At 31.3% G+C, this 12,740-nt stretch overlaps 1 protein-coding gene across 1 annotated transcript in view; it reads right to left on the bottom strand.

Annotated features, from left to right (window-relative positions):
* Positions 1–2,960: 2,960 nt before the first annotated feature.
* LOC149414653 (nose resistant to fluoxetine protein 6-like) overlaps positions 2,961–12,740 on the bottom strand; it is a 45,102-nt gene continuing 35,322 nt past the window's right edge. The window contains exon 14 of the mRNA XM_089643188.1: positions 2,961–3,385. Coding sequence (XP_089499314.1) covers positions 3,197–3,385 — 189 coding nt within the window. The 3' untranslated portion in view covers positions 2,961–3,196. The remainder of the gene's footprint in view (positions 3,386–12,740) is intronic.

Below are 12,740 nucleotides of genomic sequence, written 5' to 3' on the forward strand. Positions count from 1 at the left end.
TTTAGCCGTCTTGTCTTTCCTTCCATCGAAATATAATGAAGGAATTTTTGTTGCTCTTTCTTCGGTTAAAATTTGCTCGCGTCTCATTCTGTCTTATTGTTCTTAGTTTCATCCTATCTATTATGCCTCATTTTTTGTTTGAGGGGACGTAATCTTCTATTCAGCAATTTTTCACTATGGATTTGTGTTGGTCTTCTAAAAACATTTGTTCCTCTTTTGGCACTTTTTTTTTCTCTCAAACAAGTACAGCTTACAAATTCTTGACATTTACTTGCAGCTATGTCAAAAATCTTTCTACTCTATAATAATAATAATAATAATAATATCTTTATTGTGACAAATTTTCAACTATAACTATAGAAATACATGAAAGACTGTTATGTGTACATTGGATTATAAATTAGATGAGTATATAATTTTATTAACGGAAAGTAATATATAAACATGACATTTCTCCATAAAATAATACACAACGAAATAGACTGCTCAGAAATTCTATCTCAAATAAATTTTAACACCCCATCTAAAAGAACTCGACACACCAACCTTTTTTACACAACTAGTAATAATACAAACGCTGCAGCCAATTCCCCTATTTCTCGCATCCTTCAAACATTCAACTCAATTCAAACAAGCACAAGTACCGATATATTTTTTGATTCTCTCCCTCTATTTAAGAAAAACTTTTTTAGCACACTAAATTCGCCAACATAACACATACAACCACACACAGACACACACGCACACGTACACACACACAAACACTCACACACACCTCTCTCCTTCCCCAGCACACTAATTAACTTAACTTAAAAATGTAACTTAACCGTAAATGTATAATATACCTCCTATGTATATATGTCAGCGACATGTCATTGGTACCAATTATTATACTAACTTTTATAACTTTGTAACTATTGTCATCTATGTAATTATGTACTGTTTGTTTCTGCAATAAACAAAAATAAAATAAAATAAAATAAACAATAGGTAAAATAAATGTAAATAATAGAAATGTTAATGTAGTTATTTGTTAAGGTTGATAAACCTTAATATGATAAGCCCGCCTCACTAGGCATAGCCTGTGTTGAGGCAGCTATCTACCAAGTTTATTTATAGTACTATAACGTACCTACAATTATATAACAATAGGAACACTCAATAGTTAGGTAGCATCAATATAAATACATCATTTACCAAGTTCGTTTATAGTCCTAATAATATACCTACAATTATATGAAAATACATACAATAATTAGGTTGCATCAATAACTGCGAATTTGGATGAGTGCACCGGTAAAGGCCCTATCATTACTTTTGATCCAATTTTTTACGCTCTGTACTCTGAACTCTTCTAACTTTTCTTCCTTAAGTTTTTTCAAAACTTTTTCAAATTAAAACACTTGATACACGAGTGATAACTTTTTAGTAACTGTAAGATTCTTTTGTGTGTAACAATTGGAATAGAAGATTTTATCCACAATTCTTCAATTTTCGTTCAAACTACTTCGGCAATTTCCAAATACGCAGGTTCTTTTGTTGTGTTATTCCTTACTTTTAAGTCTCGTCGAACCTATTTGTAGAATTTCATCACTTTTTCATACGTAGGTAGGATATTCTCTTTCAATTCTGCACACCAAATATCGGACATTTTAAATTTTGTCTTCTAGAAGTCGGAAAATCGTTAAGTTAATTCACTTAAAAAGCGTTTATCAATAAGTACTCGTGAATATGATTGACGCGCGACCTTTAACTTTGAGACAATTATCGACGGTAGTTTAAACAAAACACTGCATTTCGTAGATTGTCAGGTGCCGCCCCCCGTTTCGTTCCGCACTTTGCACCTCAAATTATATTAAAATAAAGAAATATGTGATTGCAATATCTAGTTTACTATATTTAAATATGTTATTAAATAAAATAAACCTATTTTAATAACTTCTGTACTCTTTTGTAGGCCGCGCAAATAGCCCCTAAACTGTAGTTTTTGTAAATGTTCGATGTCTTGGCGGGGGCTTTCACCGTTGTCTGATATTATTTATATTTTTAATTGAGGTAATTGATGACAATTGGCAACTTAATACAACTATTCCAAATCAAAATTAGAAAAAAAAACTTCGTTCCGCCCTAAAATGTTCGTTCCATTTTAAGTGTCTATCTACTATGATACCCAGATACTTTATACTATTTTTGCATGTTATTGGTAAACAATTTACATTGCCGCATTCTTTTTTATTTTCACACTGTGATGAATGGAATTTAATGGTAATATTGTTTTCGAATTTTTTTTCCTGCAAAGAGAATGGAATGAAATATGTTTTCTCGGTATTTAGTGAGAGACAATTTAGGTCGAACCATGTTTTAAGTATGTTTATATTGATATTGGCTATCCTCGTTGTTTCCTTTTGTGATAACTACAGTGTCGTCTGCGTAAGATATGATATCTCCAACAATGGGAAGAGTGAACATTTGATTTACATATATAATAAAAAGGATTGGACCGATGACAGTTCCTTGCGGTATGCCAAAAAATGAGGTTTTGGGTTCATTGAGGGTATTATTGATTTTGACATATTGAAATCTCTCTTTTAGGTAACTTTGGAACCATGATAGCACTATTCCGTCCAATCCAATTTGCTTTAGTTTCTCAGTGAGTTTTGAGTGTGATATGCTATCAAATGCTTTGCGGAGATCAATGAAGATTCCAAGACACTTTTCTCCATTATATAATTTTTGCATTATTGTTGATGTCAATATAATGAATGAAGATGAAAGACGTATTCTTATTATTTTTAAATACTTACTATACTTACTTATAATACAAATAATACTACCTTACATCCAATAACAGAGTTACATAATGTGTTGGTGTATATAAAAATAAATGTGGCCCTAGTACGGTGCCCTGGGGCACCTTGTAAGACGTAAAATTTGATGCTTCTATGTATTTTGTGGAGTTAATAAGAGTTTGTTGAATTCAGTCAGTTAGGTAGTTTTCAAACCATTTACGGACCTGTTTTGTTTGAAATTTTTAACAGTAAAAAAACAATAATAATTAAGTTATGTAAGATGGGAAACGGTATCAGATGCTTTTGCTAATCCTCATTATCTCCCCGCGAAAAACTGCCACTGATGTAAAGTAAGAAAATGACAAATACAACACCATGCAAAGTATTTTATTATATTAGATATCAATTTAATTATATTTTTTTTTCTCATTAACATTATTGTTCAGAGAATTGTCTGAAAGTTTCCGCTCCTTGGTCTTGTGTTTTTTATCTCCCAGCAGCATTTTGTTCAGTTGAATGAATGGAACTTCAAACAGAATGGAGAAAGCAAAAGCAACAATGAAACAAAGCGATACATAACCCAGCCCGTTCACAACCTAGAACAAATAATTTTTAAACTGTTATTGGTTGTATAAAGATCGTAGAAATGTTAAAATCATAGCAATCGAGTATGGTAACTGCTTCTAGTCGAGAATTGACCATAGAGATGTGGCAAGTGGTGGGCTGCATTCTCTCTACAGATCGGTGAAAAGAAAAGAAGAACTAAGTATCCAGTGCAAACAGGAACTAATCTGGTTCACAGATGAGTCCAAGATGGGGGAGGGAACAGCGGCCGGGGTTGGTTCCAATAGGGAACTTAGTATACCTATAGGAAATCGCACTGTATTTCAAGCTGAGATGAAGGCCATCTTTTTTTTTTTTTTTTGATTTAAGGCATTTCACCCTGAAAAGAGTGCTTTGTGCCGGTAACAGTTAAAGTGGATAAAAAAAATCGGTTAATCTATTGGGAGAATAATAAAACAAATTAAATATTGGACTCATTTAGATCACTAAAACAAATTAAATGTTGAATTCATTCAGGTTAATAAACTTACATAAAGCTGTATGAACACGAGAATTGTTAAGAGATAAAAGGTGTGAAATGTTAAGGGGGGACTGGTGTGTGATTTTAATAAGCCGGCGGTATATGTTCTTGAAAGATGAATGGTTTTTACAGTTAAAGAAAACGTGGTCGAGGGTTTCCTCTTCCACACCGCACTGGCAGACCGGATCATCCAAAACTCTAATTCTAGCCAAGTGAGATGCAATTGAACAGTGACCAATTCTCATTCTCGAAATACATGAAATGAATCGTTCTGAAAGTTTTTTACCGTGAAACCATGGCTTAGCAGGGATATGGTTTTGAATTCCAGTGTTATGTACCTTTCTAATACTTGTACAACCTTTGAACCTATTATGCTTCATTCACTATCTATTATTTGTCCGTCGCACCAATGCATATCAAAATCAACATTTTGATTGTCGCCATATCTCTTGTCTATTGTAAATTTCCATGTTTACTATTAATTGACTTTATTTACCACACTAGTTAAATACAAGATTACTATAAGATGCATTACGCTCTGTTTCAAGGCAGATTCATTCTAGATTTCAGTTTGGAAACATTTCACTTAGAGACATTTAACTCTGTAAAAACTCTACTATATAATATGTAACCATAAACATTTGTAAGACTTACAAATAAAATTATAAAACCGTGTTAAGTGTTTTCATCAATAGAATCCATAACAAAAAATTGGTGTCAGAAGTGCGATATGGTCTAAGTTAATACTACATGGAAACATTATTTCGATAATACTGTAGTATTCTTGACTGTAACAAAAGAACTCTGGATTCTACGAGTAACTTTTAATTATTTGTGACTAGTGACGTTGTTGCAAAAAAAAAAAAATTTGCAAAAAGCCGAACAGCACCAAGAAGAAAGAAACAAGAAGATTCCCAAATATCCCTGGATCTTACCACAAACACAACAATTCTACACTTCACCTTCACCTTCACATCGCGGACCTGCCTTGCTGAGTATTTTTGATAAAGTACGTTGTTGCCCTTTGCTGTGCAAATAGCCGAAAATCAAGAAGATTCTACACCTTGACGTCGCACGTCGCGGACCTGCCTTGCTGAAGATGGAATGGTTTTTCATATTTTTGTAAGTTTGATTATTGTTTCATGAATTCTAAAGAATCTCATACGTAGCATTTAAAATCTCTTTTCTTATTATTAATTTACAATTATCGCTTTATTAAAAATGACTGAACAAGAAGTATCTCTTCAATTTTTAACACAATTCATTAGTACATTTGATGGTAATACAAATAATCTTCACACATTCATTAAAAATTGTGATTATGCTTATAAACTAGCATCTAAAGCTCAAAAAGATATTATTTTTAAATATATTCAAACCAAAGTTACTGGAAAAGCTGATTTAATAACATCATGTAGAAATTTGCGTACATGGGAGGAATACAAAAGTTTTCTTGAAGAAAATTTTGCTGATTCGAAAAGTTTTCCACAACTATTATTAGAGTTGCAGACATGTAAACAAAATAGAAATGAGAGTGTTCTCAACTTTACACAAAGAATTGAAAGGTGCTATTCAAATTTAATGAGAGCTACTAAAGCAGAAACTGTCGACATCACTGAATTAATAGGAAAAAATTCTATGATTAAACAAATGGCTCTTCAAGCATTTTTAATGGGCGCATTACCGCAGTACAGCATTATTTTGAGGGCTAGAAACCCAAAAACCTTTGAAGAAGCTTCAATATTTGCAATTAACGAAGAAAAAATGCTCAATTTTACAGAACAAAGTAATTCAAACCAAAAATTTTGCTCTATTTGTAAAAAATCAGGACATATATCTATAAATTGCTTCCACAATAAAGATAAACGTGTCAACCAAGTAAAATCATTTAGTAACTTCACTTCAAAAAATTCTCAGTGCAAAAATAATAATACTGTAAACACGCATCGAAACATCACAATAACGTGTTTCTTTTGTCAAAAACGTGGACACTACAAAAAAGATTGTTGGAAATATAAAAATTTCTTAGAAAAGAAAGCTTCGGAAAACTTCCAAGACCCTTCGTTCCCTACCGAAACGAAGAAGGTCAATACGTTACAGGTAGAATATTAAATAATCTCGAAAATATTACAGCATATATCAAAATCCCCATTAAAGAATGTAAAAATAAATATGTCAAACTATTATTAGACAGTGGCGCAGATATATCACTAATTAACCCTATGGTTTTAGATGGTGAAACAGTATACAATGATAAAGAAATAATTAAAATTAGAGGAATTAACGCTGAAAAATCGACTGAAACGTTAGGATCTGTCAAATTGAACTTATTATTCAACGGTATCCCAATTTCTAATAAGATGCATTTATTGCCTCGAGCAACAAATGTTCCACTCGATGGACTTATCGGAAATGATTTCCTAAGAAAAGTAAATGCCAAAATTAATTACAGCAACAATACATTATGTATAGGTAAAAGTTCTATGCAAATCCATTTTAAAACAAAAAGTTCGGATGTCAAAAACAATAATTCGGTAATTATTGTACAGGCTCGCACAGAGACCTTAGTTGAATTCAATGTTTTGAATCCTGAAATAGGAGAGGGACTCGTTCCAGAAATAGAGATTATGGAAGGAGTTTATCTTTGTAGAAGTATAACAAAGGTTAATTCAAAGTCAAAAGCAATTACGTCTATTTTAAATACGACAGACAAAGCAGTAAAAGTTAAGAAAATGGAATTGATATTGGAAAAATTTAGTGAAAAAGATAGCAAAATGTTAGAAGCTGATTGCGATGATAGAACGATAAAAAGGAAAGTTAAATGCAAAAATAAAAACATTTTTCAATTCAACAAAATAACAGAAAATATTGATAATAGGTACGAACTTTTAAAAGCATCATTACGGACTGAACATTTAAATAAAGAAGAAGAACGATCACTTTTTTCAATTTGTCGAGACTATAACGATATTTTTCACTTGGAAGGAGATACATTGAGTCAAACCGATTCGATAAGGCATGAAATAAATACTACAACACAGATTCCAATACACGCAAAAACATATAGATACCCCGAGGTACATAAAAAGGAAGTAAATGATCAAATAAAAAAAATGTTGGACCAAAGAATAATTAAAGATTCAAATTCAGCATGGTCATCTCCTTTGTGGGTAGTGCCCAAGAAGAAAGATGCAACATGTCAAGTAAAATATAGAGTAGTGATTGATTACCGTAAATTAAATGAGGTCACTGTAGGCGATGCTTACAACTTACCCAACATCACAGAGATATTAGATCAATTAGGACACTCAAAGTACTTCACCACCTTAGATCTTGCATCAGGATTTCACCAAATCCCAATGAAACCGGAAGATTCACATAAAACAGCATTTTCCACCCCTCTAGGACATTACGAGTTTTTAAGGATGCCGTTTGGGTTAAAAAACGGTCCTGCAACATTTCAAAGGGTTATAAATAACGTTTTAGCTGGTATACAAGGAATAAGATGTTTCGCATACCTAGATGATATAGTTATTTATGCCGATACAATAGAGACTCACGAGGTTAGGTTAAAAGAGGTATTCCAAAAATTAAGATTACACAATTTAAAATTACAGCCTGATAAATGTGAATTTATGCGTAATGAAGTCATGTATTTAGGTCACGTTATATCAGAAAATGGAGTTAAACCAAACCCAGATAAAATTCAAATCATAAAAAATTACCCTATTCCAAAAAATCCAAAAGATATGAAGTCATTTTTAGGACTTGCTGGATATTACAGACGTTTTATTAAAGATTTTAGCAAAATCGCTCAACCTCTCTCCCAATTATTAAAGAAGGATATTCCATTCATTTGGAAGGAAAAACAACAAGAATCTTTTGATATACTTCGAGAACATTTAATTCATGAACCAATATTACAGTTCCCCAATTTCAGTAAAACATTTAATGTCACCACAGATGCAAGTAATTTTGCTATCGGTGCAGTATTATCTCAAGGTGAGATTTCTAAAGATTTGCCAATATCCTTTGCTTCCAGAACACTAAATAAAGCCGAATCAAATTATTCAACGACAGAACGTGAACTTTTAGCTATAATTTATGCAGTTAAACATTTTAGACCTTATTTGTATGGTGTAAAATTCAATATAATAACGGATCATAGACCTTTAGTTTGGTTATTTAATACAAAAGACCCTGGCTCTCGCTTACTTCGTTGGCGTTTAAAATTGGAAGAATATCAGTATAATATAATATATAAACCCGGAAAACTTAATTCTAATGCCGATGCGTTATCTAGAATTGATCATTCTCAAATATTACACTTTAGAATAAACCCTGAACCAAATTCTTACGAAGAATTTATAAAGTCTCATTATAAAGATAAAACCATTATTGACTGCAAAAATATTGTTGAAACAGACGAATGTCTTCTAATACGGAAAGATAATTTATGTAACTTTATTTCCAATGATAAGGAAATGTCCGAAGGTTTGTCTATGGAGATAAGGAATTTAATCAATAATCACGATGATATAAAGAAAAGTAAAACGAATGTAAGAGATATATTATATTCAGAACTAAATAACATATTTAACGTTTACCATCTTATAACAATGGAACATTTTTGGGATAAACCAACATACGAAGATATTTTCTGTTGTTTTCTTAAATTAAAAAATGTATTAATTTCACAAGGAAAGAAATCGCTTTCAATTCCTGAACTAGCTCGCAGTGATAATAATTTAAATTGGAATAAAATAAAAACTATTATTTATTACGTCTTTGCAAACTCCGGAATCATGGTAACTATTTGTAAAAATAAAATAAGTTATCCAGATCCCAAGGATATAGCTAAATTAATAGAGGAGAATCACGATTCTCCACAATCAGGACACTCGGGGTTTCATCGAACGTATAATAGAATGAAAGAGAGATATAATTGGAAAAATATGAGAAAAGACATAAGAAACTACATTAAAAAATGTGAATCATGTCAAAAAAATAAAATTTCTCGTAAAAGATTTATTCATCCAATGGAAATAACTACAACTTCTGAGAAACCTTTTGAAAGGATATCTTTAGATATTGTAGGTCCGTTACCCTTATCCGAAAATGGAAATAAATATATTCTCACGTTACAAGACGACCTAACAAAATTTTCGCAAGCATTTCCAATTCCAAATCATGAAGCAATTACTATTGCAAAGGAGTTAGTCAATAACTTCATTTGTGTATTCGGAATACCAAATCGAATTCTTACAGATCAAGGAAAAGATTTTACGTCAATTATTTTAAAGGAAGTTGCAAAACTATTTAAAATTAAACAAATCCAAACAACAGCTTATCACCCCCAGTCCAACGGTGCATTGGAAAGGTCTCACGCGACCTTAGCAGATTACTTAAAACATTACATTTCAGAAAAACAAACAGATTGGGACGAGTGGATAAATTTAGCAATGTTTTCGTATAATACAACGCCTCATACCAGTACTAGGTATACGCCATACGAATTAATTTTCGGTTTAAAACCAGAACTTCCAACGTCATTAACACAAAAACCCCAATTCAAATATACATATGATAATTATGTTGACAATTTAAAGTTGAAACTGAACAAATCACAAGAAATTGCACGCGAACATGTTCAAGTCCAAAAGATAAGATCAAAAGAGAACTTTGATAAGAACATTTCTAGTAATGAACTTTATAACGTTAACGATTTAGTCTATTTAAGAAACGAAACAACGAAGAGTAATCATTCCAAAAAATTATCACCTAATTATCAAGGCCCCTATAGAATTGTTAAAATTAATTCGAAAGTAAACTGTACTATACAAATAAAGAAAAAATATGTTAAAGTACATTTCAATCGTTTAAAAAAGGCTATTGTTTCAGATTGATGACATGGTTGCCTTACGGTAATGGATTCAACTGGACGCAAATATCTTCGTCCGCAGGGATATATTATGAACACGTTAATATGATTAATTTTATAGAGAGTTATTGGAATGTAGTAACATACATTGATTTAGACATATATTTTGATAATAAGTTAATATTAATTGATAAAACATATAGCAATATACAACTATTATGTAATGACGATAACATCATGCATAAAAGTTTTTCTCCTTGCGAACCGCATTTAAATATTTTACATCAACTAATAATAGTATTAAAGCAAAAGGATAAGACGCTAAAACAATTTATAGGACAACCAAAAATAAGAGTAAAACGTGGTTGGATAGATATGGTAGGTACAGTATTTAAAACTGTATTTGGAACCTTAGATAATAATGACGCGCTTTATTATGATGAAGCAATTGATTCTCTAAACACAGGTGATAAAGACTTATATAATATGTTAAAACAGCAAACTCAAATAGTGAAAACAACTATAACAAATTTTAATAATACGATAACTAATCTTGAAAGAAATGAAGAAATATTTAATCAAAATTTCGTAAAATTAAAGTCGTTTACTACAAACATTAGCGATGTCATATTTAATTTAGAATTGAAGCAAGAAATAGAAAAACATCTTACCCTATTGAATTTAATCACAACAGAATTACAAAACGAATATACGCTTATCATAAACGCATTAATGCTTTCCAAAAATAATATAATACACCCATTTATTATCACACCTCAGCAATATATTGAAGAAATAAGTAAGTCCTTGCCTTATTTACCGAATTCCGTATCTTATCCTGTCCCACCAAATATAAAAAATGTTAATATTTTAATGTCAATGGTAAAAATTGACATTGCATATGTAAATAGAAGAATAATTTTTGTTATATCAAACCCTTTGTGTAGTTATGTAAGCTATAATTTATACAAGTTAATACCTTTGCCTATGAAAAGACAAGACGATTTATATGTTTTTATTATGCCTAATGTTAAATATTTAGCTATCGCCGAGAGTAAAACAAATTATGTTACTCTTGATAATATAGATTCGTGTAAACAAACCATTTTAGATAAAGCGATTTGTAAAACCACAAACATTTATTATAATCTACATGAAAGATCTATTTGTGAAACAGAATTACTAATCGAACCTTCTCATATGCCTCCGAATTGTGAAACCAGAATAATGAATACGATTAACGAAATTTGGCATACTACAAATAAAGGAACGAAATGGATTTTTGTGCTCCCTAAACCAACATTGGTTACAATTAAATGTAAGAATTCTGAACCAACCGATGTTAAATTACAGAATACAGGAATATTAATTATAAAGCCAAAATGCAAACTTTACACTAGTTCAACAGTGATTGTTAATGTAGAAGACCAATATTATAATATATCAAATCAAACAGCTTCAAAATCAATAATTCCCCTGTTCAATATAACTGATGATAATTGTTGCAATATAAATCAAACACAAAATGTCAAAATAAATATTCCATTAATAATACCAAAAATATTTACTCTAGATAAAGATGATTTAATTTTAGCAAGCCATAAGTTAAATAAAATGTACGATGACTTGGAAAATATACCCGAAGACCATATTGTAATTAGAATTATGAAAAATAACTTTTTTCCTATGTATTTTTAAGTTTAATAATCATTTACATTTTATATAAACTATTTAAGTGTTACACATCTAGAAGAGATCATTTTAAAGGTGATTCTCGTGTAAGATTAATAAATTACTTGAACATTTGTAAAACAAAAGACAAAAGAGAAGCAAACGTAGAAATGGAAGAAAACGTTACCGGGTCCACTGATGAATCCCTAACGCTCAGACGAAGTACAAGACTTCGAACTGATGTGAGATAATGATGGACGCCACATTATCTCATCTTAACGAGGAAGGTGTTATGTACCTTTCTAATACTTGTACAACCTTTGAACCTATTATGCTTCATTCACTATCTATTATTTGTCCGTCGCACCAATGCATATCAAAATCAACATTTTGATTGTCGCCATATCTCTTGTCTATTGTAAATTTCCATGTTTACTATTAATTGACTTTATTTACCACACTAGTTAAATACAAGATTACTATAAGATGCATTACGCTCTGTTTCAAGGCAGATTCATTCTAGATTTCAGTTTGGAAACATTTCACTTAGAGACATTTAACTCTGTAAAAACTCTACTATATAATATGTAACCATAAACAATTGTAAGACTTACAAATAAAATTATAAAACCGTGTTAAGTGTTTTCATCAATAGAATCCATAACACCAGCATAGAAAGATCCAGTTCTTATTTTGGAGACTGCCCAATTTTCTTCCCAGGCACGAGTCATGTTGGATTTAAGAATCGGGAAGACATCGGAGATAGGTATTCTAAAATTTAGTGGGATAGTTCCGGAATCTGAACCAGATTTGGCGAGAGAATCGGCCATCTCATTACCCTCGATACCCAAATGGGCAGGGACCCAGGCCAATATCGTCTCAAACCCAGATTCACTTAGAGAATTGAGAAGATTTTTTATTTTACATATGGTATTGTCTTCCGGATAACATAGAATATTTGACATAATTTTAGTTAGAGCACTTAGCGAATCAGTACATAGTAAGGGTCGATGAATGTTGAGGACCTGGATTTGATTTAGCGCTTGTTCAATTGCAAAGCATTCAGCTGTAAATATGGAAACTTCTTTCGGTAATTTATAAGTGAGATTGATGTTGAATTTTGGACTATATATCGATGCTCCACAACTTTTATTTTCAAATTTGGAACCATCTGTGTAAAGGATGGAAAATCCAGGGAATTTTGAAGCCACAATGCTTTTAAAACAGTCATCCACATTTTGAAATTTATTTGGGGAAGATAAAATATTCTTCCGAAAGTCTGATGTTATTGTGTTCGGCATAAAAGTGATTGCCT

This window comes from Hesperophylax consimilis, chromosome 19 (genome assembly GCF_061612785.1).
Source record: "Hesperophylax consimilis isolate HC1 chromosome 19, BYU_Hcon_1.0, whole genome shotgun sequence".
In the NCBI taxonomy this organism is placed as follows: Eukaryota; Metazoa; Arthropoda; class Insecta; order Trichoptera; family Limnephilidae; genus Hesperophylax; species Hesperophylax consimilis.